At 42.7% G+C, this 26,388-nt stretch overlaps 1 protein-coding gene across 2 annotated transcripts in view; it reads right to left on the bottom strand.

Annotated features, from left to right (window-relative positions):
* The window catches only part of SLC29A3 (solute carrier family 29 member 3), a 71,670-nt gene extending 47,352 nt beyond the window's left edge, over positions 1-24,318 (bottom strand). Inside the window, exons 1-2 of one of the 2 annotated variants that reach the window (XM_020994622.2) lie at positions 24,231-24,318; positions 13,414-13,691 (exon numbers count right to left, since the gene is read on the bottom strand). In XM_020994622.2, the coding sequence (XP_020850281.1) occupies positions 13,414-13,691; position 24,231 (279 nt within the window). In that variant the 5' untranslated portion in view covers positions 24,232-24,318. Of the gene's footprint in view, positions 1-13,413; positions 13,692-22,996; positions 23,427-24,230 lie in introns of those variants that run through there. The other variant, XM_078150821.1, reaches the window with a different exon arrangement.
* Positions 24,319-26,388: the final 2,070 nt, after the last annotated feature.

Here is a 26,388-nt window from a genome sequence, read left to right as displayed (position 1 = left end):
TGTGGCTGCCCTCTTGGGGCAGACAATCCCACCAGCTCTCAGTATGTCAGTTCACATCAGGTCCCTTTTAATGCCACATACCCCAACATACAGAGTGGTACACCTTTTCTGTGGGCTGTAGTTCCCACAGAGAAAAGGTCTGTGATGACATGGGCTGAGCCAGAGCAGGAATGTGGTACCTGTCCTAGCCCTTTCTCCATCTCCCATGACCTCTTGAACATGGAACATGAAAAATGTGTTGAGTAGAAGCAGAGCCATCCCAGCCTCGCTGATGAGGCATTTGTATCACTATCACAAAAACTACTGCCCATGAAACTGGTTGGCAGTGTCCACCACAAATATACCTAATGCTTATATAGTGCTTTGAGCCTGATCCTCACAACAGTCTTGTGAAATAGGTGCTATTGCTATTCCCCACTTTTTAGATGAGGAAACTGAGGCTGAGACTTGCCAAGGGTAATAAAACTTGTGTCTGAATCAAATTCAATTTGGGTTTCCATTTTAATCAATTCAGATTCAAATTTGGGTCTTCCAAATCTCAAGTCCAGCATTCTAAGGCATCTGGATGCCATAGAAACTCCTAGAGGGATCTGGAATCCTTATGATAGTGGTATCCATATAATATTGTCCACTAATGGGCAGAGCGCTAAACTTGGAGTCAGGAATAGATGATATTAGGTGTGTGGCCGTGGGTAAGTTACACCACCCGAGTCTCAGTTTCCTCATCTGTAAAGTGGGGATAATAACCTATCACATAGGGCTATTTGAGATTCAAATGAGAAAATATATATGAAGCACTTTCTGGATTTTATACTGCTATTATAATGGCCTTCTCTATGATCTGTACATACCAAGGTAATAATAATATACCCCTCCCAAATAGAGTTAAGTTCCTTAAGGGAGGGACTAACTGGGTTTTATTCATTGTTCAGTTGTTTTTCAGTCATGTCCAACTCTTCGTGACTGTATTTGGGTTTTCTTGGCAAAGATATTGGAGTGGTTTGCCATTTCCTTCTCCGGATCATTTTATAGATTAAGGAAACAGAAGCAAAGAGAATTAAGTGACTTGCCCAGGGTCACACAGCTAGTAAATACCTGAGGCCAGATTTGAACTAAGGTCTTCTAGTGCTCTATCCCATGTGCCTTTATCTACTATAATGCTGAGAATATCTATTAGGAGGCCCTTTTAATAAATACTCATGGATTGAATGTTATTCAAAGACTCACACTCTACAGATACTCACCAAATGTTTTTGGTTTTTTTTAATTTTTGCTAATTGTCACAACCTCCCTTCTCTACTGCATCATTAACAGGGCAGCTAGAATGGAACAACTTGACAGGTTTTAAGTGTCATCATCCCTTTTTATTTCCCTTACTCCCCCTTTCTGTGGGGATCCTCATGAGAAAAGAAATGGCCAAAAGGGAACTAGATAGTACAGTAGATAGAGTACTAGGTCTGGAGTCAGGAAGATCTGAGTTCAAATCCAGCCTAAGATACTTACTAGATATGTGACCTTGGGCAAGTCACTTAACCTGTCTGCCTCAGTTTCCTCAACTGTAAATGGGGATCATAATGGCATGTACATCACAGGACTGGTGTGAGGCCCCAATGAGATAATAACTGTGAAGCACTCAGTACAGTGCCTCGAATATGGTTGGCACTTGATAATACTTTTTCCTTCTGTCACCTTCTTACACCTTCAGGCCCCATTTGTGCTCTGGAGGGGACAAAAACAAGAACTAAATGTTAGGGTTAATTTAATCCAACCTAGCTAAATAGAAAAATCATTACAACATTCCCAATGAGTCATCTAGGCTCTTCTTGAATATCTTCAGTGCTGGGAAACTCACTGCCTCCCAAGGCAGCTCCTTCCACTTTTGGACAGCTCCCAATGTTAGGAAGTTTGTTTGTTTTTCCCTTACCCTGAGTTATAATTCCGCCTCTGTAGCTCCTACTTCTGTTCTCTTGGACTAAGCATCTTGCATAGTGCTAGGCACATAAAGAGTTCAAAATACACTTTATTGATGACTGATTAAGCAAAACACACCTAATCCATCTTCCCCGTGAGAAGCCTTCAAACTGAATGTAAGTTCTTGGCTAACAGGCACAGCCTCTTTTTGTTTGTTTGTTTGTTTTGTCTTTCCTAGTTCCTAGAATGGTCTTTGGCACCTAGGGGGACATCAATCGATACTGGTTCATTGATTGGGTGACTGAAATACTTGAAGACAGTTTTATGCCCCACATCCAAGTCTTTTCTTCTCTAAGGACCCCCAGGTCCTTCAACCAATTTTCTTTTGTCATTCTCTCCAGTCTCTTCATCAGCCTAATTGTCCTCTTCTAGACATTATTGGTTTACAAATATTCTCTGTAAAAATAGAGTACATACACTAATACATTGTTGGTGGAGCTGTGAATTGGCCTAACCATTCTGGAAAACAATTTGGAGCCAGGCTAACAGTGACCAAAATTTTCATTCATTTTGACTCAGAGATACACTAGGCATAAATCCCCAGGGCACCTATGTAGCACAGTGGATAGAATGCCAGGCCTGGAGTCAGGAAGACTCATCTTCTTGAGTTTAAATCTGGCCTGAGACACATCCTAGCTGTGTGACTCTGGGCAAGGCACTTAAACCTGTTTGTATCAGTTTCCTCAACTGTAAAATGAGCTGGAGAAGGAAACGGCAAGCCACTGTAGTAACCTGGCCAAGAAAACCCAGAATGGGATCATGATGGGTCAGACAACAAATAAATCCCAAAAGGGTCAAAGAAAAGTTCTATATGTACTAAAACACTTATAGCATCATTGCACATAAAGAGTGCACTCCTTGACTGAGGGATGGCTAAACAAATTGGGATATACGAATGTACCAGAATAACAACAATGACTGTATGATGAATAACAAAACAATAAATATAAAGAACAGAGATGTCTGAGGAAACAAACATGCAACTGATGCAGAGCAAAGTAAGCAGAACAAGGAAAACAACATATGTGAAAACTACAACAATGTAAATGGAAAGAACATTTAAAAAAAATAGAAACTGAACACTTCTTAATTACAGTAGCCAAGTTTGACTGGGGAGAAAAGATACAATAGTGAACTTTGCAAGGAGAAGGGAGTGGGTTAGAGGTATGGAATGTGGTCAGACAATTAATTAGTTTTGCTGAGCTAATTTTCTTCCTCTTTCATTTTTACTCTTTATTAAAAAAGATGGCTCTTTGGGCTGGGGAGGCATATGTTGGGAGATAAAAGTGAAGTAAGAATAAAGAATGATAAAAAAGGGTTTCACTTTTTTAAAGAAGAAATAAAAAATGAAATGTTGTGCCCAATACAATATTTCATGTGTGATCTGACAAGGACAAAGTAGAGCCATACTATCACACCCTTGAGTTTGTTTGCACCTCTTATTAATGCAGCCTAAGATTCTATTGACTCTTCTGCTCACCACATTCCACTAGACACATATTGATTTTACAATCCACTAAAACCTCCAGATCTTTTTTCACATAAACTATTATCTCAGTGCACTCCCCTCATTCTATAGTCATGAAATTCACTTTTTTGAGCCCCAGGATAGGACTTTACATTTATCCCATTCATTTTCACTGTAATAGATTCTGCTAATTTTTTAGTCTATCAAAATCCTTTGTGGATCCCAACCCTGTCATACAATGTATTTTCTCTTACCCCAAAATCTGATAAGCATTCCACTTATTCTCAAGTCACTGATGACAATGCTGAATACCACAGAGCAAAGGACAGAGGCCTTGATTTAGCCAATGGAAACAGTCATCATTATTAACATTAACCTCTTTCTAGGTCTGATCATTCAACCAGGTCTGATTTCGCATGATATTAATAATCAATAAATAAACATTTATCAAGTGCCTACTGTGTGCCACTGTGTTAAGCACTGGGGATACAAAAAGAAGGAAAAGACGGTCCCTACCCTCAAGGAGCTTTTAACCCAATGGGGGAGACAACATGAAAACAAATAAATACGAAGTGAGCTATATACAGAATTAAAAGGAAATAATTAACAGCAGAAGGTACTAGAATTAAGAGGGGTTGGGAAAGGCTTCTAATAAAAGATGGGATTTTAGTTGGGACTTAAAGGAAGCCAGGGAAGTTAGTAAGGCAAAGCTGAAGAAGGAGAATGTTCCAGGCATGTGGGACAGCCAGGGAAAACCATCTTAACCACAGAAGAAGCAAGACAGAGTTTGTTGAATACTCTGCTGTATCTAGGGAATTCACTTGAATTCACTTGATCTAGGACTCCTATCAAAGAAGGACATGAGGTCAATCTAGCATGGCCTGTTCTTCAGGTCATACTGACTCACACACACATATATACATACACATATATCTCTGAGGCTTAGGGATTTCATTGCTGGCTCCCTTCTTGGAAACTATCTTCTGTTAATTACTGGTCTTCTCTGTTAATATTCTTCTTTCTTTGTTGTACCTGCTATGCTCTGTGTTATCTGGCTTGGCATATTATACAGGCAGTTTTTCTCCTTCCCCTCCCATTGTCAGTTGAAGTCCTCTTGGTCAGATTCACAGCACTTCAAGCGTTTATGTTTCTACCATCCGTTGCCAGGTGTGCTTCGTCCCTGGCCAAGAGCCTGTCATTCCTACATATTAAGTCATGGCTGAAAAATCCAAATCCCATCCTCACAGACCATCTTCTTAATGAGCTGTTTTCTTCCTAAATCCTTATTTGTCTTCCTTAGTCCTAACCTTCCTACAGCAGCAAGTCAACGAGCATTTATTAAGCACGTCTTGCATGCCAGGCACTGTAGCAAGTGCCAGATGAGAACAGGAATAAAAAGAGCAGCGTTAAAAATCTCCCTTTGAATTATTTCCTCCATTCCTTTCAGGAACTCCTCAGCTTCCATGATAACCTGGAAGATAAAGTCATTCCTCCAAACCTATCACCTTTGGCTGTAATAAGGAGATGAGCTTGTACTCTACACAGGGACATTTTCACCTGGCCCTGGCAGACACACAAGCTCAGCACGCTCCCTGCAGGTCTCTGAAAAAATTCCTCTCGTCCTCCATATTTGCAAGAAACAAGATGCTTAGGTTTTTGTCCTGTTCTGTTTTGTTTCATTCTTGTACTTAACTCAGCTAACTGCCATAGCAAACTGTCTGATTCTCGTGCCAATTTCTTATAGGCTCTGTTATTGGGGCCCTCTAGACGAGGCATTATTTATAGCAGGCCTTTTCCCCCAGAGCAGATGCATGCTTGCTCAGCTGTCTTTGGTCCCTGTTAATAGAATTCTGCCAAAGTCCTAATACAAGCAGAAGTTTTGAAATGGACTTCAGTGAAAATGGGACTTGCGGCTCCTTCTCACCTTTTCCTTTTTCTTCTCTTCTCCCCTTTCTTCATTAATCAGATTTCCAACAGCTGCTCCTTCTTGTAGCTTATGCCTTCAATGCTCTCTACCCTCATGCCCTCTATGATCAATCCATAATTGGAAAATCAGCCTTCAATAAATAAAAACTACTTTTAAAGATTCCACACTGGGGCCAAATTCTTGAACAATACCAGTTCAACCTATGAAATATCTGAGGGAAAATGATCATCTCCCCTTTAAATCTCTTTTCTAGGATAAATGTCCTTGATTCTTTGAACCAATCCTTCAATAAATTCAACAAATAAATGTTTATCAGGTACCTGCTGTGTGCAAAATAGGAAACCAGGCATTGGAAAAGATACAAAGTCATTATTAGGGCTCATAAAAATTACCAGGAGCAAAGAATATTGTTTCATAAGCAAGGTCACAGAGAGGTTGATCAACTTATCCAAAGCCACACAGTAACACATCATGGTTTAGGAATAAGACTAGGGTGTCTTGGCCGCCAGTTTAGCATTCTGAGCATCAGGTAGGATTTTCCTTCATTCGGTTTACTGCTTTACTTATTCTTGCTCCTAGTCACCCCTGGTGCTAAAGTGTCCTTAGTATCTATTAGGTCGCTGTTTTTCTTTTTCCTGGAACTTATGAAATGAGTTAAGGAAAAGAGAAAGGGCTTAAGTGTTCCTGCTGTCTATCAAGTACCCCCACTGTGCTCCTGTGGGTCCTTGCTCACTGAGCGTCAAGCATGCTTTCTTTCCCTGAAAAGACAGCATCTGTCCCCAAAGAAGGTACCTAATGTTCCTCTCAAAGCCAATCACAGCCAAGGCACCTGATGAATTAGACAGGACAGCATGAACTGTCTTGATGAGTTAATCAAAGCAAAACGGAAGCTGAAAACTCCTTGATCAACAGATGTGGAAACCTGCTGCAGCAACGACATTCAGGTTAAAAGAAATCTCAACCATCAACATTTGCATTCTTATCAGCATGGATTTAAACACTCAAGAGTTGCATTACACCTGAAGCTTTCTAGTTTATTCCTCCGCCTCCAGGCAGAATGCAGTCTCAGGATAAGAATGACAAACTGGAGAGCACATAGAAGAAGGTGCCTTTGAGAACGGTGAGGGGAGACCAACCAAGCCATCGGGGGACTGGTTGAAGGAACTAGGGGAGGTCCCACCTGGAGAAGAGAAGATTAAGAGATGATCTTCATGTATAAGACAGGCTGACATCTGGAATAGGTTAGATTTGTTCTTCTTGTCTCCAGAGGGTAGACACTATAGGGTGGCAGATTTGGGTTAAGTATGAAGAAAGGCTTCCTAATGATTAGAGATCTCCCAAAATGGAATCAGATGCCCTGGAAGGTAGTGAGTGGCACATCTCTGTAAGACTTTGAGCAGCAACAGCGTGAAAAATGAACTAAATGTAAAAGCATTTATTAAGGCTTACTATGTGCACAGTACCTTAGAAGAGCTCGGTATATGAAGTAAAATGCATGACAGTTCCTGTTCTCAAGGAGTTTAATTGGGAGAAAGAACACATAGAAGAAAGTGTAATTGTCAAGCATTTGGTAAGCCTGGATTTCCTAATGGTGTAAAGGCAGAGCACATGGCAAGGCTCAGGGGTCCTCAGGTGACATCCTGAGCTCAGATGACCATCCCTGGGGGTCTGGCAGGTCTGGAGGCAAGGCAGAGGAGGAAAGGCCTGGAAAAACTTAGGAGACTTGGTCCTTCATGTCACTGGAAGGAGTAAGGTTAAAAGACTCCCATCTTATCAAAAGCTCATGAGTTGTAAAGCAGCTGGGATAGGGTCACAGGAAGGGGCAAATGGAAGGCAAGAAGAGAAAAGTGCCCCTTGGTGGTAGAGGGTCTTCTCACTGCCCAGCCATTCCAGGCCATATCTACAGTCACTTAAAGAGGCTGCAGACAAGGACTCCTACTTCAGGTATTGATTTGAGATCCTTTCCAATAGGATTCTAAGGCATTAGAGTCTGTGCTAATCTTTAGTTTAATAAGTGCTATGAAAAGTGCCTTATATCTAACCTAAATCCCCATGCTTCATTTAATTCAATTTTGGAGGTTCCTTAGTGTAATGGGAAACATTTGATTATCAAACTCAGCATAAGAGCCCTTTGGTAAAACATCCTTCAGTCTTCATGACTCTTGACTAAATAATCCTACTTCCTCTTCCTCTTCCTTTTAGACTGACAGTCAGGTGATCAGTGACAGGAGACCCTCACTAGTCTGTCCATCTCTTCATCCTAGAATCAGGCTCTATTTTTGCTCCATATAAAGGTCACCCTTTTGAGTCATGTGTTCAGACTACAAGATCTTTTTTCTCCTGCTATAGCACAGCTATGCCATTTTCATTTTGTACTAAGGCAGCCAGATTTTTCTTCCCATCCATGTGACCAGGACTTGTCCATTTTGACTCTCATTTGGGGGGGAGACACATCTGTAGTTCAATAAAGCCTTTCTGAAGTCTGAGCATCTTTCCAGAACTGGTCTTCTCCCAGAAACATAGAATCTTGAAGCTGGAAGGATCTTGGACGCCATTTTGTACAACCCTTAGGAACAGGAATTCCATCCACAACATCTCCCCCAAAAAGAGGAGGAAAGGCCTGGAGAAACTTAGGAGACTTGGTCCTCCATGTCACTGGAAGGAGTAAGGTTAAAGACTTCCATATTATCAAAACCTCATGAGCTGTCAAGCAGCTGGGATAGGGTCATGGGAAGGGGCAGACCTTTGAAGACCTCTAATGAGAGGGGTACCACTACGTCCAGGGGTGGCCCATTCTATTCAACAGTTCTTAAATTGGTTTTTTTTTTTTGGTGAGGCAATTGGGGTTAAGTGACTTACCTGAGTCACACAGCTAGTGAGTTTTGGGTGTCTGAGGCCAGATTTGAACTCAGGTCCTCCTGACTCCAGGGCCAGTGCTCTATCCACTGTGCCACCTAGCTGACCCGCAATATTTCTTAATGTTAGGAAGCTTTTTCTTACAATAAACAGGATGAGTTATGCAGATACACTTAACAAACTGAATGAGCCTGCTCCCTAGTGAATCAGTTAAGACCCTGTGGACCACATTAAACAACGACACCTGGAACAGACATTCCCCTCCCCCTGCAACCACTACTTCTTAAGGCATACCAAGTTCACACTGCTTTCAAGCAAGGTAACTACTCTGAGTGTACGAAGATTCAGCCAATCCTCTACCCACCTCTTCAATCGCTGGATGATTCGGGCTGGGAGACCCCATGAAATACAGCCACTATACTATGTATTATCATTTGATAGAAATACTGAGATTTTCATTGACTAAAATGCAGCACCAAATACTCAGCCTTTGCTGCTAACATGTATGCATAATATAGGCAGAAATTTGGGCAAGATGGATGGCAAATGCTCACACTCGCCTGGATTCCCTCAGTCCTGCCCCAAATTCATCGGTATCTAAGCCAGAGATTGAGAATGTATAAAAGTAACTAACCATAAGTTAGGTAGTCACACGTAACAACAACAACAACAACAAACCTTTGATCTCTGACCCTGACACAGGAGTAAAAAGCAAAATGAAAAATCCACTTTTAGCTCAGAAGCACTCTGATTTTTGTTAGCTGGTTATGACGGCTGTGGAGGGGTGGAGCCAAGATGGCAGAGTGAAAGCAGTGACTGGCTTGAGCTCTCCCCCAAACTCCTCCAATACTCATAAAAAATGGCTCTAAACAAATTCTGAAGCAGCAGAACCCACAAAAGACAGAGTGAAACAAATTTCCAGCCCAAGACAACCTGGATGATTGATCAGAAAGGTGTATCGCGCCGGGCTGGGAGAGCAGCGTGGGCACGCAGGCCACAGCAAACCTGCAGCAGGCCTCAGAGGACTGAATCTCAGACAGCTGTGGAGATTTCCAGACTCCTCAATCCACAAATGCCAAAGACAACTTAGAAGGTCAGTGGGAAAACTCTGTTTCTGTCGGTGGTCAGAGAGGAAGGCGGGGTCTCAGCTCCATTCCCCAAGAGCTTGGCCCTGGGGGGGGAGCAGCTGCTTCCCGAGCTTCTGGCCCACAGACTGAGGGGAAATACAGTGGCTGATAAGAGAGGGATTTCAGGGATGTCTTTGCCAGTGCTGAGGCAGGAATCTCTTGCTTTGCCCGTGTGTGGATCTGGGTCACAGTTCTGGGCGGTGGTGCTGGGGTGAGGAGAAGCACTAGAGTGGTGGAGCTTGGAGTGGCTGTGGAGAGGAACCTCCTCACAGTTACAGGACAGAAAGGAATACTTGTGGTCAGGCCAGGAAAGGAGTAAACACCTCACCCCTTATCATACCACCTTGGAAGAACTGAAAATTCACAGGTCCCTACAAGTATCTCTGAAAACAGCTACACAAACCCCTGAAGCTTGGGACAGTACACTCTCCACATTGGAAGCAGACTCTTACCTTAACAAAGAGTTTAAAACTCAAGTAATTGTCTGGGATCGTGAGCAAGCAGCGCAAAAAGAGTCAGACTATATTATCTTACTTTGGTGAAAAAGAAGATCAAAATATACAACCAGAAGAAGACAACAAAGTCAAAGCTCCTACATCCAAAGCCTCCAAGAAAAATATGAATCAGTCCCAGGCCTTGGAAGAGCTCAAAAGGGATTTTGAGAAGCAAGTAAGAGAAGCAGAAGAAAAACTGGGAAGAGAAATGAGAGTGATGCAAGAAAATCATGAAAAACTAGTCAACAGCTTGCTAAAGGAGACCAAAAAAAATACTGAAGAAAATAACACCTTAAAAAACAGCCTAACCCAAATGGCAAAAGAGGTCCAAAAAGCCAATGAGGAGAAAAATGCCCTAAAAAGAAAATTGGCCAAACGGGTATGATGGCTGTGACAAAAGAGCTCTCAGTCTGCTTTTATCAGGCAAAAACTCTAGCCACTGTACCCTAGCAGAATGAAACTGAGGTGGCTAGACTGGCCCTGAAGAAATTAGACCTGAATACAAACAGCCAGAAGAGATAAGCTGGCAAGGACAAGTGCTCGGAAAGGATCAGCCCTAGTGAGAGCAGTGCTATGATATCAGGGAGCCTTGTGGGAGATTCCTATTCATGCTAGCTTTCCTTACTGTTGGAGTATACATTTGTGAGACAGTGTGTTTATGAGGGGGATGTTCTACTACAAATCTTATTATGCTCTCTCCTTAAATACCTTTGCTTTTAGTTAATTGTGACCTCTGACCAGTGCCAAAAGTGGAAACACTTTTGGGGGCTCATGAGGAATGGCTTTGAGTGAATGCAGACCCCCTACAGAGTGCCTAGAACCTAGCGTAATCTTTCTGGGGGATGATCCATGTGACACTGAGGTGCCACGGGTGCTACAATCTCAATTTTTATTTTTTCCAGCCCTGGACCCACCAACCTGTCCTAATAACCAAGGGTTATTAGTGAGAGATTCTCATTCTAGAGACTAAGGAAGAGAACATGGCAAAGACTGTCCCCTAAAACCACTTAAAAACAACAGCTACAAGCAGTTCTAGGTAGAAAGGAGGAGCCTGAGAATATACAGGAAGAAAGGGGGCTATAGGCAGACTTGCAGGTGATGCTCTGGGTTTTCTGGGCTGACACACTGTCTGTACAGCTTTGGATTTCCAAAGAATATGTATGCCCCTCACGTAGTACTCGTCTCTGGGTAAACAAGGGGGAAAAACACCCACAGCTAATCAGGCTGCAGGTGGTGACTGGAGACAGGAATCATTTGACTCCCTTCTCCTCCCCCATCTCCACCAAAAGTGGACTTCAGGTGAGGATGTCAGATTAGCCGAATCTTGCAGGCAAATCAGGAAGAAGGTAAGAGCAAGCAAAGTGGGGGATGGTGGAAGGAATGAGGAATTAAGTGAAGAAAAATGGCAGGAGAAACAGGGAGATGCACCAGCATGCTTTCTGCAGCAGGCTTGGCCCATGAATCGAGAGGTGACAAGTCTCTCATCTCGGATGCCAAAAGCCAGGGGCTCAATGCTGCAGCAGGTACCCCATCCACACCTGCCAGCCCTTGGAAAAAAGCTATAAAGCATCACAGGAGGGCTGTGGAATGTTAAATGCTGGAAGTTGGAGAGGGTTCAGCCTTGGAGAATGGCAGCAGCAAATGTCCAAGGTGCAGGAGGCCGGTTTCCAGGGATGCCTCGTCCCATGTCTCCCCTCCCTCTACCATGCAGATATCTCCCTGGGAGTGGGGGTAGGTGGAGGGAAGATCCTGAAATCAGGTGCCGCAGCCCCACACTCCAGGTTATCCCACCTGCCCCAGGTGAAACGTGGGGTTGGGGGAGGGGGCCCAGCCGTGGGATCTTCTGATCAAATACAAACAGGACCGTGTGTGATTTATGGATAATGGGTAAGATGACAGAAAGCTGGAATGCCTTGTAAATAAAAGCAAGTCATAAAACAGTTCAGTCAAGTCCAAGTTTTTCTATGGAAACCCAAAAGGGTCACGTGGGGCATGCACAAGGCTGCAGCCCACTTCCAAGGCAACACCAGCACCTCAGTATCCCTACCTGTAAAAGGTATTTCAAACACAGGGCAACTTCATGCCACCAGGGGACACCTGGGACTTCACATGTTAGTGATACAAAGATGAGATGATGGCTAAGAATAGTTCACTGATCTTTTGGTTCCATTTCCCACTTATCTTAGAGATACTGCCTTTGCAATGGCAAAGATTCCAAAGATGCTTTCTTATGCCATACCAGAGGCTTGTCCTGGACATCTTTGTTGTACACAGAACATGCACTTCGTCCTCACTCTGTGATGGGGGAAGAGAGAGGAATGAGGAGGGCAGGCAGAAGGACACAGGCTTCCAAGCCAGGAAGACAGACCCAGATTCAAGTCTTACTCTTGACACGTATTAGCTGGATGACTCCAAGAAAGTTAATTATGCTCTCAGTGGCCCTAGGCAACTTTCTAAGACTGGAAATTGCTTTTCTTCAAAATGTCTCACCTGTCTTGTACTTGTAAAATTGAGTTTTTGAACCCATGTATAAGACTCTTCCATTTATCCCTTACTGAATTTCACCTTACTAGATTCAACTCAATATTCTAGAGCAGGGGGTCTTGATCTTTTTTATATCCTGGACCCTTCTGGCAGTCTGGTAAAGCCTATAGATACCTGCTCAGAATGTTTTAAAACATATCACACAGGATTACAAAAGAAACCAGTTATATTGGCATATAGTTACGCAAATAATAATTTTTGAAAAACCCAACAAATTCATGGAGCCCAGGTTAAGAACCTCTATCTAAATCTATATCTCTTCATATTTTCCCATGAATATTTAAAAACCAGGTTCAAATGCCCCATTGGTCATAGGGTGGGGGAGATAAGGACCGATGCATGGCTCCTAGATATTTTAATGCCCAAGTACTAGAAAAGGGAGCAGAGCTAGAGATTGCTGTTACACAGTTCCCTCTCCCTACTTGTGGTCTGTCATCTTCAGCACCTCCCACACCCTCAATTTCAAAATTTCAAGTGTCCGCCCCCCCCACTCCCACCAAAGAGTTGGGAACCTCTGATCTAATCCAATCTCATGCTTTCATTTCATAGAGAGGAAAATGGGGCCTAAAGTGTTTAAGTGATGGTCCAGATAGAAAGTACAGGGTCTAGTGGAAAGAGCAATGGTTTTAGAGTCAGAAGACCTGAGTTCAAGTCCTGTCTTTTCCATTTATTAGCTATATGATCATCAGCAAGTTATTTCACTTCTCCACACCTCAACTTTACTCATCTGTGAAATGGGAAGAATAAGACTTGCACAGAGTTATTGTGAGGAAAACATGAAAACACCATATAAAGGAGAGCTCATATCAAATGGTAGAACCAAGACTCAAATTCAGTCCTTTGCTTAAACCTGGGTTCAAATCTGGGCTCTGCCCCTTCAGGAATCACTTCCTTCCAAGTTGATATCTGTGATTTTAAACTATCTGACCAAACCAGGATGTTTGGAGAGAAACCCTACTATGAGCTCCTGACATGGTAATGTTCTCTAGCCCATCAGTTACCTCTTCCTGGGAATGAGAATGTTACCTGAATGTCCGAGGCTCCCTGGGAAGAGCAGTTCTGCAGTTTGTACATCCAATACTCCTTTGCAGTGACAAAGAAGTTCCAGGGCAGCAGGGAGCCAATTCCCATGCTGAAGAAGATGATGTAGGCCCCGTGGTAGCGATCATGAGGCTTGGGGGAGCTATAATGGCTTCCGGGATGTCCCTCAAGCAAGGGGGACTGTGCATCTGTTGGAGCACTGTTTGGAGCTTTGTACATGGAGTTGGAGCGGTGGTAAAACCCATCGTCCGAGGCAATGGCCACTATCGGGAGACAGAGAAAGGCTTATGTCAGAGTCAAAAGCAGACTAGGAGGACCATTAGAATCACATCCATCTTAAATAACCCAATCTCAGAAAAAGAAATAGATCTAGTTGTAAAGGAACTGCCAAAGGAAAAAAAATTCCTATACCTGATGGATTTACAGGAGTCTATCAAACTTTTAAAAATATTTATATTTTATTTTCCCCCAATGATATGTAAAGACAATTTTTAATATTCATTTTTTAAAAATTTGAGTTCCAAGTTTTCTCCCTCCCTCTCTCACCTCTTTCCTCCCTGAGATGGTAAGCAATTTGTCCATCAAACTTTTAAAGAACATTTAGCACCCAGATTTTACACATCACTCTCAAAAAACTAAGAAAGAAAGCACCCTACCAGAATTCTTTTATGAGACAAACATAGTCCTAATATCTAATCAGGGAAAGATAAAACACAAAAAGAAAACTGCAGGTCAGTATCATTAATGAACAGTGATTCAAAAGTTTTAGCAAAATCCTACCAACTTGCCCAAGAAATCATTTGTTATGATCAAGTGGGATTTATACCAGGGATGTAAGGATGGTTCAACATTAAGATAATAATCAACACAGTTAATCATATTAAAAACCAAAACATCCAAAACCACATAATTACCTCAATAGATGTAGAAAAAGCCGTTGACAAACTACAACACTCTTTTATGCTAAAAACAAACAAGCAAAAAACAACTCTATAAAATATAGGCATAGAGACCCTTTTTAAATCATAAAAAGCATTTATCTGAAATCAAAAGCAAACATCATATGCAATGGGGATACACCAGAACCTTTTGCATTAAATACAAGAGTAAAGCAAGGCTGCCCACTCTTCCCACTGTTATATGATATAGTTCTAAAAATGCTAGCAATAGCAATAAGCCAAGAGAAAGGAATTAAAGGAAGAAAGATAGATAAAGAGCAGATAAAACAATCCTTATTTCTTAATGATATGATTGTCTACTTGGAAAACCCCAGGGAATGAGCAAAGACAGTAATTGAGACAATTAGTAGCTTTAGCAAAGTTGTAGAGTATAAAATATAACCTCACAAACCAATAGCATTTCTATATAAAAATAATAACAAAAATACAAGAAGCAATAATAGAAAGGGAAATCTCATTCCAAAAAACTACGAAATGCATAAACTATCCAGGGATTAACCTCCCAAAGCACACAAAAGACTTCTATAGTTTCAATTGCAAAGTGCTCCTTAAAGAAATAAAGACAATTTAAATAGCTGAAGCTATTTAACACAAATAGCACTGAATATTCAATGTTCATGGTTAGGACATGCCAATATAATAAAAATGCCAATACTACGAAACCAAAATTAATTTATACTTTTAGTGCTATACCAATCAAATTACCAAAGGGATACTTTACAAAGCTTAATAAGATAATAACAAAATTCATTAAAAAAAAGATGTAGCATATCAAGGGTAATGATAAAAAGAAGTAAGGACAAAGGGGGATAGCACTTCCAGACCTCATACTATATTATAAAGTAGTAGTCATCAAAACCATCTGGTATTGGTGAAGAAAGAGAGATCAATGGAACAGACTAGACAAGGGAGATTCAGAAACAACAGAATGCAATAACCCAGTGTTTGACAAAGTAGAAAACTTAAATTATCCAGGGAAAAACTCCCTATTTGATAAAAAAAAATTGCTGGGAAAACTGTAAAGCAGTCTGGCAGAAATTAGGCTTAGACCAACACCTTATATCAAGACAGGTGGGGGGCGCCATAGTGCACAGAGCACTGGGCCTGGAGTCAAGAAGATTCATCTTCCAGAGTTCAAATCTGGCCTCAGACACTTATTAGCTGTGTCTCTGGGCAAGCCACTTAACCTTATTTGCCTCAGTTTCCTAATCTGTAAAATGACCTGAGAAGGAAATGGCAAACCATTCCAGTATTTTTGCCAAGGAAATCCCCAAATGATGTCACAAAGAACTGGATATGACTGAAAAATGACTGAACAATAACAACAACAACAAAAAACAACGGCTCATATCACACTCCACAGTATATTCTAAATGGATATGTGACCTTAATGTTAAAAATGAAACTATTAAAAAATTAGAAGAGAAGCAGATCATATACCTCTCACAGCTATGGGTAAGAGATACATTCTTAACAAGAGACAGAAGCAATTAGAAAAGATAAAATAGATAACTTTGATCACTTGAAACTGAAATGCTTCTGCACAGACAACATTAATGCATCTAGGATAAGAAGGGAAGTGGTGGAATGGGAAAAAATAATCTTTGCATCAAATTTCTCTGATGAGGGTTTGGTATCCAAGACATAAAACACACACATGTGTATGTATGTGTGTGTATATTACCTATGTATATGTCATTCCCCAATAGATAAATAGTCAAAGGATATGAACAAAGTTCTCAAAAGAAGTGCAAAGTGCTCACAACCATATGAAAAAAGTGCCCCAAATCACTAATAATAAGAGAAACACAAATCAAAACAACTGGAGGTTTTACCTCACACCTTGCAAATTGGCAAAAATCATTAAAAAAAAAAAGGCACTGCTGGAATGGTTGTAGGAAGATGGGCATACTAATATATTTTTGGTGGAGCTATGAAGTGGTACAACAATTTTGGAAAACAATTTTGAATTATGCAAATAAAGTGACTAATATGTCCATACCCTTTAAATCAGAGACTTAATTACTGGGCTTACACTCCAAGGAAGCCATTGATAAGAAAAAAGTTCCAATATAATCTAAAATATCTATAGCAATCACGTTTTGTGAAAGCTAAGAATTAGGGAAAAAAAAATAGACGCCCATCAATTTGGGAATGGCTAAACAAATTGTGGTACATGAATGTAATCGAATATTATTATGCTATAAGAAATAATGAGTGTGATAAATACAGAAAAGCATGGAAAGAGCTCGATGAATTGATGTTACTGTTGTTGTCTGTCCTTTGTTCTAGGACCAGGACATCAGCCAGATGATGCCGTGACTTGCAAGTGAATTGGATTTAAGTGAGGGAGGGCGGTGCAATGTCACCAGCCTCACTTTCACCTCCAGAGTCATCTGGGTCCAGTGGCGACATATGGACCAGGGCGACTAGAGATGGTCCCAGATGCAGGGGGAGACCTTGGACTTTTTAAGCTAAGGTCTTTCCCAGGTCTCGGTTTGACTGCGGCAATGCCCATTTAGTGATTAAGGAAGGCTAGGTGAGGAATGAGGCAAAGAATGGCTTCTTTCACCTAGTCAAAATAAATAAATAAATAAATAAATCTAGGAGGGAAAAACCCTCAGGGTTTCTGGCTAAAACAGAAACAATTGCTATTTATATTCACTCTGAGCCAGTAGGGCCCAAAGACCAACTGAGGCACGGGCTGGGACCTATTACTGGTCAATCAATGAGTGATTTGGGTTTAAGGCATGATAGAAAGAAATCTAGGCATAAACCCTAAGATATCTTGCAAGATTTCAGTGATCAATATTTACATTCCTTTGGGCAGAGCACCTAAGGGAAGAAGAAAAGGAGGGAGGGAGGGAAGGAAAGAAAGAAAAAAAAGAAGGAAGTAAAGAAGGAATGAATGAAGGAATGAACTCACAGAATGAAGTAAGCAGAGCCAAGAAAATAATATACACATAGTAACTACAATGATGTAAAGAACTGTATACCAAAACAATAAAAAACAGGGGTAGCTAGGTGGTACAGTGGTTAGAGAACAGGCCTTGGAGTCAGGAGGACCTGAGTTCAAATTTGACTTCAGATACTAGCTGTGTGGCCCTGGGCAAGTCACTTCACCCCGTGACAAAATAACGGTCAAGGAGGACTTGAAGAGATATGAGAGAGCACCCCCAATCCACCCCTTTGTGGAGGTGGGAAGCCCACAGGTGTTGCCCATTGCACATGTTTTCAAGGTATCTATCAATTTTACTGACTTTTTCTCCTCTCTAAAAAATACCATTTGTCTTATGGAATTGGTTCTTTGGGAGGGAGGAAGGGGAGGGATACCTGGGATTACCATGGTGATATAAGAAATAAAAAATGTCAATAAAAAACTTAAATTAAAAAAAGTCCCACTGAATGATTCCTTACACATAAGACTCCATTTCCCATCTCTGCGTGTTTATACAGGCTGTTTAGGCTCAAACCTGAAATGCCCTTCTTCATCTCTCGCTTTTTAGAAACCTTCATTTCCCCCCAGTTTCAAGCCAGATGCCTCCTTCTGCAGGAAGCTTTTCCTGATCCCACCCTCCTGTCTCCCTGTAACAATGACTCTGTATTTATTCTGTAAATATGTACATGTTGTTTCCCCCATCTAATGTAAGCTCCTTGAGGGTAGGTACTGTTTCATTTTCTCTGCATCCCCTGTGCCTAACACAGTGCCTAGCACATAGGCACTTAATAAAAGCTTGTTAACCTACTGAATAACTGATTGACTTTCAGAGGGAGTTGGGAAGCTTTTGAAGTTTACAGTGTATAGACCATGTTCTCTAGTATAGTAAAAGCTTTTAAATTTGGAATGTTGTGAGAAAAGTCACTAAACCTTTCATTCCTTTTAGCCTAGTGATCTCACTACTAGCTATGAAGCCCAAGGTATTCAAAGACAAAAAGAGCAGGGAAGGGGGCTTGTATGTCAAAATATACATTGTAGCACTTGTAGTAACAAAAACTAAAAATCAAAAACAAAAACCCAACCTGGGATACTACTAGTGGGTGCCCAACAATTGGAGAATAGCTTTTAAAAAGTATAATACGTGAATTAACTGAATACAATTGTGCAATAAGAAAATGTTAACTATAAAAATAATAAATATAAGGACTTCAGAGAAGCATAGAAAGGCTTGTCAGAAATGATGCAGATTTGGATAAACAACACTAGAACAATATCTATACTGTAAATAGCATACACAAAAAGAATTATGATTAATTGCAATGCCAACTTTGATCCCAAAGAAATTCCAAGAAACACATTCCTTCCCTATGGAGAGGTGGAGGGCTACGGTTGCAGAACGTGGTATATATATGCTGTCAGATAAGGTCACGGTGTTGGTTAGTTTGGCTACATTGTTTAGTTGGTTATATTTTTCTTTGTTAAAAGGGAAGCTTTCTGGGGAGTAGGGACAGGTGGTTAAAGAAGACTCAACTTTCCTTAAAATCAAAGGCAACAGTAAAACTTGGGGGGGGGAGAAAATAAGGGTTAAATAAAATAAATGTAAAAATAAAAAATAAATAAAATAGAAGTTAAACAAAATAAATGTAAAAATAAAAAATAAATAAAATAGGGATTAAATAAAATAAATAATAAACAAAATAGGGGTTAAAAATAAATTGTAAAATATATAAAATAATGGTTAAATAAAATAAATTTAAAAATAAAACCCGGGGTTAAATTAAATAAAATAGAGATTTCCTACCGACAGAGGTTACAAAAACCTGATAGGAAAGCTTTAGGTGTAAGGAGAGAGAATGGTGGGCATTACTCCCCATTGCCCATCTCTGCTAGGTGCAATAAAGCCTAATGCTCTGTCCCTTGAAAGCTAGGTTAGTGGTTCCTTAAAGGCATTGCAGCCATTCTCCATACTTAATTAGTTCATGGAACCCGGGGCTCTGACTGCTGATGCTGCTCTCTGGGGCCTAAGTGCCAAATCCAAAGTGTGAGGAGGCACCTGGCACCTCTCTCAAGCACCATGATTGTAGATTATCATGAGCACAGACGCAGAGAAGCTGCGCCCATCTGAACCAGTGCTGTGACCTTGCTGGATGTCTTTTCCCTGCCCTGAATTTCCTTTCCCTGCAATGGCTAAGTTTTGTTAACAATCAGGGGTTCTATGAGGGTCTTACTTCATTGTATTCTCAAGGCTGAATAACCAGCCTGGCCTGAGTTAGGCCACTGCCCTTACCTTGGGTCAAATCCCTATCCTGAACTACAATGGGAACCCTGGAAAGAAATGGAATATATTTAACAGAGCTGTATTCAGCTCCATTTGTTTCTAACCCCTCTTTTCTCTCTTCTTTATCACGCAGCTGCAGAGCTGTGAGCAGGGTGGAGTGACGGGAGCTTCTTTCCAGGGGACTGAAACACAGAAGCTAGGCACAGCACTTAGAGTCTTTGAGCTGTACAGAAACAATGGAGGGAAAGCCTAGCCAGGTGAGACCTCTTCCCTCCTCCCATCCTAGGCAGCAGCCTCCCTTTTACACTGCTTGTCCCGGGTACAAAACAAAACTCTGCCTGGTTGTTCAGATGTTGAATTTGGCTCCAAGATAGCATGTCTATTTTTGTTCTCCATATACCACCTCACCATTGAAGTTTGAAAAAAATATGTCTTTCCATAAAGCTGACGATGGGATCCCCATCAGTGCCTTCCTTTGCTCCTCCCTCAAACCAAACAGGATCACAAGAAAAGCCAGAACAGATGAGACTGAGCTCGAATTCACATCATCAAATTGGACAAAGTGGTGCTATCTTCATCTGGTGGGATAACCAGCTAAAGAAAGAGAAGCATGGGAGACTGCAGGAAACAAACGAAGGGTCCTGCTGGGGTGATCTGACCCAAGCAGGCTAATAACTGTCACACATAACTATACGGCAGCAAAGCGGGCTGGTCCAGCTGCAGGCATTGAGGCAACAGCATCAGCATTTCTATTTTAAACTACCCCACTTCAGCACACTCCAAGCTCAGCTGCAACTTGCAGAGATCTCCTGCTCCCCCAAACTAGTCAGCATTAGCCAGAGTGGATTGACTTGTAATTTTATTTGTAAAAATGTTTAAGCAGAGAAGTTCTGAATCACACGGGACAGCAGGAAAGGGAGCAATGGCTTCTCCCCAGACACTCCAACACTTATTCTGCGCAGAAAGAATGAGGGGACACACCAGAAGGGCTCACTCTGCACCACATCCAAGCTGAAGCTGGTGCCTTTCTTGCTCATTATTTTTGGGCACCGTAGAGAAAAGAGTTGTTAGGGTTGAACAGGTTTCTAAAAGATGAGTCATGAATATTTTCTTTCTCTCTCTTTCTTTCTTTCTTTCTTTCTTTCTTTCTTTCTTTCTTTCTTTCTTTCTTTCTTTCTTTCTTTCTTTCTTTTTCTTTCTTTCTCTCTCCTTTCTCTTTCCTCTGTCTCTCTCCCTTCTTTCTCCTCTGTCTCTCTCTCTCTCCTTTCTCTCTTCTCCTACTCTTCTTTGTCTCTCTCCCCTCTCTTCCCTCTTATCTGTCTCTGTCTGTCTATCTCTGTCTGTCTCTCCCTGTGTCTGTCTGTCTGTCTCTCTCCTTTCTCTTTCCTCTGTCTTCCTTCTTTCTCCTCTGTCTCTTCTTATTCTTCTCTCTTCTCCTACTTTTCTTTGTCTCTTTCCTCTCTCTCTCTCTCTCTCTCTCTCTCTCTCTCTCTCTCTCTCTCTCTCTCTCTCTTTCTCTCTCTCTCTCTCTCTGTCAGTCTCTATCTCTGTCTGTCTCTCTCTGTCTCTCTGTCACTCTCTCCCTTCCCCGCCACCGTAGGCCAACGCATTTAGATAGAATGAAACCTTGCCACAGTTCAGAAGTTAGCTTCCCAGCTTCTGGATGGGAAAATGAAAAGAGACAGAGTCTAACCACAAAACTGAAGAACAAGGCATGAGCTACCAAAGAATAATCACAAACCGTAACTTTCTCTTGGCTTTTCTGAAGGGTCTGAATCCTCTAGAGTAGAGGCATCGAACACACAGATACCCCAAAACAGATTCAAATGAAATTGGGAAATATTCAACAAAATCAATAAAAACACATTAGAACATTGTTCATTTGTGTTTCTTTATGACCCCATTTGGGGTTTTCTTGGCAAAGATACCAGAGTAGTTTGACATTTTCTTCTCCAGCTCAGTTTACAGAGGAGGAAACTGAGGCAAACAAGGTTAAGTGACTTGCACAGCCTCACACAGATAGTAAGTGTCTGAGGCCACATTTGAACTCGGGTCTTATTGAAATAGAGGCCCAGTGCCCAGTGCTACCTAGCTGCTTGTTAATATGTAGTTTTCTAAGTCAACATGTGGTTTGCAGGGATCCTTATGTATAGTCGAGTGGCCCTGTTTCTACCTGCATTTGATGCCTCTGGTATACAGGAATGACTGGGAGTTAAAAGGTCTAAACTCCAATAGAGACCTCTTGCCCCTCCTTTCTCCTCCTGCTCTGGCCATGGCCACCACTCCTACTGCTACCACCTGATATTATAGAGTGCTTTAGAGTTTACCAAGCAGCTTCTATCACTGTACTTCACAACCCTGTCCAGTAGATACTTTTTCCAAAGGGTGAGGGGGTGGGTGGAGAATTCAGACCTGTGATTTTGCCAGTATAGGGAATTCCCAGTATGGAAGTTCCCTCTGCCAGTGCAGTCTTAGAGACTAGCCTAGGGGCCCTCATGATCACAGCTGTTCTGTGTCATAGCTAGGACTCGAACCCAGAGCTTCCTGAGTACAAGGCCAGGAATAGTAATCCACTTATGATGTCTTTTGAAGGTAGGTATGGCAGATACTATTATCCCCATTTGACACATGAGGAAATTGATTATTTGCGAGTGTCTGGGGTAGGATTTAAGTCCTGGCTTTCTGACCATCAGTTTCCTCCTGAGTCCAAAGATGGGTTTGGATGGTCTGAGGTTCCTCCCAGTTCTGCCATTCTATTATTCTGTGCCTGTATTTCCTGGCCAATTTGAGTCCAACATTCAGTAGTGATCCCTGATCATACACTCTCTGACCAGCCTTGGTGCCCAGAAACTACTGCCTTTACTGCAGCAGCACCAAGCTCAGGGGAATAGGAGGGAAATGGGGGAGAGGGACTAAAAAAAACCCTCTTTTTTGAATAGTACAGCAACTACTGCCAGACACACTTGCAACGTGGTTCTGTACAGACTCCATGTCCTGCACCCAATTTGTATATGTCATCTGCTGTGAACCCCCACAGGGGCTTCCATCCCCATGGCAACTAAAGGGGAGCAGGGGATAGAGGGATGGGCCTGGAATCAGGAAGACCTGAATTCAAATCCAGACTCAGATACTTATCAGCTGTGTGACTCTGGGCAAGTTATTTTATCTGTTTGCCTCCATTTCCTCAGCTGTAAAATGGAGATAATAAAAGCAGATTGTTGGGAGGATCAAAGGAGTTAATATTTGTAATATTTGCCTCAGTTTCCTCATCTCTAAAATGGAGATAATAATAGCATAGGATTGTTGTAAAGATCAAAGGAATTAATATTTGTAAAGTACTTAGCACAGTGCCTGGCACCTAGTAGTTGCTATATGAATGTTAGCTCTTATCACCTGGGGAAGAAGAAATCCTCGTGGGCAAAGAACCAGGAAATGGTACTGCTGTGGTAGAAAGACTGATTACCAGGCTCTGGACGTAAAAGCCCTTGAGTTCCAGTGCCAACTTTACTAGCTCTGTCCTTCTAGACAAGTCATTTCCTTTTCTGTGCCTCAGTTTCCTCATGAGGTAACTACTTATCTCACAGAGTGATTGTGAGGATAGTCAAAGTGCAGAAGCTTTGAAAAGCACGAAGCATTATTAGCAAGAGTAAGCTGTTATTATCCATTCTGAAACAGGGAGGTTAACTTTATGAGCCACTAATTACAGTGACCTGCTCTATCTTCAGTCAGACCTCTGGGGTGGCAGGAGCCAGGCTCAGTCCCTCTTAGGATCACAGTTTTAGGTTGGAAAGGAACTTTAGATATCATCCAGTCCAAGGCCCTCGTTTTACAAATGATGAAACGTAAGATAAAACAGCTGCTATTGGCAGGGCCGAAATTTGAACCCAGGTTCTTGGACTTCAGTTTCCACTACCGTACAGCCTGGGTCTATTTCTCATTCACTACCCCCAGACCCAAAGCTTGTCTGGAGGAGCACCGGGAAATCTACTGGGTGGCAAAAGAAGAGGAGAAAAACGAGGTAGACCTATGCAGAGGGAGAAGAAAGAGACAGAGAGAAGGAAGAGGTGGGAGAGGGGCACAGGAGGGAAGGTGGGAGAGTGACGGGGCTGAGTGAGAGACAAGGGCCGAGTGAGAGACGGGCAAGTGGCAGAGACAGCGAGGACTCAGGGGGAAACGGGAAAGACAAACAGCCCGCAGCCATGAGAAGAGAGAAGAGAGGAGGGGGCTGGAAAAAGCCAGGGATACTGGGGGCTGAAAGAGAGAGGCCGGGGGAGGGCTGGGCAGACAGATCAGGGAGGAGGGGAGAGCAGCTGGCCGGGTGAGCGAGCTGGAGGAGCGAGGGAGGCCCAGGAAGCTGGGAGGAGAAAGAGAAAGCGACGGAGGAGGAAGGAGCCGCGGCCGCGGAAGGAGGAGCGGTGGAGGGCGTGAAAGGCGACGGCTGGGGACGAGGGCCAGTAAGAAGAAGGCTCGGGCGGCTCCGGGCACCCAGACAGCCTGGATCAGGGCCGAGGCCCGGCCTGAGTCCCCGCCCGCGCTCCCCGTGCGCACCCCGGGCCCCGATCCTTGCCCGTCCAGCCTGGTCCCCCCACTTGGGACCGCGGGCGGGCCGGGCTCCCCCCGCACTCACTGTCGCCTCCTCCGGGCTCGGTTGCTGCTGCTCCCCCGGGGCCGCCTCAGCCTCTGGGAAAGACTGGGGCTGGCTCCTGGGGTCCCGCCCCGCCCCTCCCGGCTCCTCCCCCTCTCCTTGGTCTGGGGCGGCCTCTCCCCGCCCCCAACCCAGCCTGGGCCCGCCCAGGGGGAACCCAGCCAGCCGGGCCAGAGTCCGAGACACACTTCGGTAGGCTGCTTAGCTGCTGTGTGACCTCTCTGGGCCTCATTTTCCTCATCTGTAAAATAATTCATTAAGCATCGATTATGGGTGGGGCACTGTGCTAAGAACTGGAGATACAAAAACAAAAGACATAAGCCCTGCCCTCGAGGAGCCATCCTGTTTGTTCAGGAGTCTTTTCTAACTCTGATGTGCTGTGTTCTATTATTCTAAGTTCTAAGGTAACTTCTATAGTCTAGAGTTCGAGTCTCTTCCCCCCTCCCCTGCTCCCCAAGATCTTGTGAACTAAGATCACTTCCAGTTCTGGTTCTGTATGTTCTAAGGTCTCAAAATACTGTGTTCTAAATTCTTTCACCTCTAATGTTCTGTGTTCTCTGTTTTAAGGATTGTTCCACATCACATACACCCTGTGCACCTTCCAGTCCTTTTCTGTTCTAGTACCCTATGTTCTAGCTCTAGCTAGTCCCAGCTCTAGCATTCTGTGTCCCTGAATCCCTTCCAGCTCCAAAGTTCCCATGTTCTATATTCCCTCTTCTGCACCACCCCACTAGACAGCTCTAAGATTCTATGGACTGAGGTCCCTTCCAGTGTTCTGGTTTCTGTGTATTCCAAAGTTCCAGTGCTAACTAACATTCAATTCTGTGAGGTCTCTACCAGCTAGTTATACTTTTCCAAATGACAAAGTTCAAGGTCTGGGCATATGGTGGGTGATAAGGCATGGATGGTGTGAGTAGAGGTTGTTTCATTTACTATACTTGTATCTCCAGCACACAGTGCCTGGCACATAGTAGGCACTTAATAAATGCTCACTAATGATTGATTATTATACTCTGTATTTACAGAATATAAGCTCCTTGAGGGAACCAGGTTTTTCTTTGTAAGGGCTTAATAAACGTGTTGTGATTTAACCAAATCTTTTCAGACCCCCAACCTTTCTTTCTAAAGCTTCCAAAGCCTGTTCCCTCTCTGCCTTGGCTCTCAGCCCTCTTCTTGGCTTTTGCAGGCTGAGCCAGGACAGCCTAGGAAAGCTCAGTTCTGCCCAGGAACCCTTAACTTTGGCTACTGCTGTGCTCAAAGCAGTGAGTCATGCTAAGAGTCAGGAACTTGGAGCCTCGAGATTCTCATTTGAAGTCTTGTTCCAGCTGTCCTGCTGATACTAGCTGTGTATTCCTGGGTAAATTACTGAAACTTTCTGTGGTACAGTTACCCTATCTGTAAAATGGAAATAATAATACTCTTAATGTTGTGAAGGAAAGCAGTTTATAAACATTAAAGCAATATGTGAACATGAATTATTATTACACAAAAGGTACATCTAGCTATTTGAGATAGAAGGGACAGGAGAATGGCAGCTGCTGTAAGTAGGCAAAGGGTGTTGGGGGATGTGTTAGTTTAGGAAGCATGGTGCAGTGGAGAGGGGCTTGACTGGAAGATTCCACCACTACCATCCTGTTCGATCTTGGGCGAGTAAGTCAGTTAACCTCCCTAAGCCTAATTTTCCTTCTTTGTAAAATGAAGAGATTGGAATAGGTGGCTCTGAGGTCCAATTCTGATGCTACAAATGTTGTTCCAGTGATGCTCCCCATAATAGGTAGTCCCGTAGGTGACACTGTGCCCCAAGCTGAAATGCCTTATAAACCACAAAATGAATTGATTGACAGCTCAGGCAGCCAATCACAAGGTATGCAGGGATACTAGAGGACTAGCATTCTTCCTCCTCCCCTCTACTGACAAAACAAGAAAAAGGTCCCAGGCAGCCATCTGAGGATTGACAGTGTGTGCTACTTCACTGAAAACCTCAGAGTAACTGCAGACACTACAGAGCCCTCAAATAGCTGCTGAGTTCCTGCCTCCCTTGCCCCCTTGGAAATGACTACTGAAGTGGCTGTGCTCTATGAGAAAGCAGAATTGCAGTAGCTCAAATGAAATGTGAGATCCATCAATTTAGAGACATCTC

This window comes from Phascolarctos cinereus, unplaced genomic scaffold (genome assembly GCF_003287225.1).
Source record: "Phascolarctos cinereus isolate Bilbo 61053 unplaced genomic scaffold, phaCin_HiC Scaffold_3;HRSCAF=262, whole genome shotgun sequence".
Lineage (NCBI taxonomy): Eukaryota > Metazoa > Chordata > Mammalia > Diprotodontia > Phascolarctidae > Phascolarctos > Phascolarctos cinereus.
Note: the sequence above shows the minus strand (reverse complement) of the source record. Positions and strands in the feature narration are given on the sequence as shown.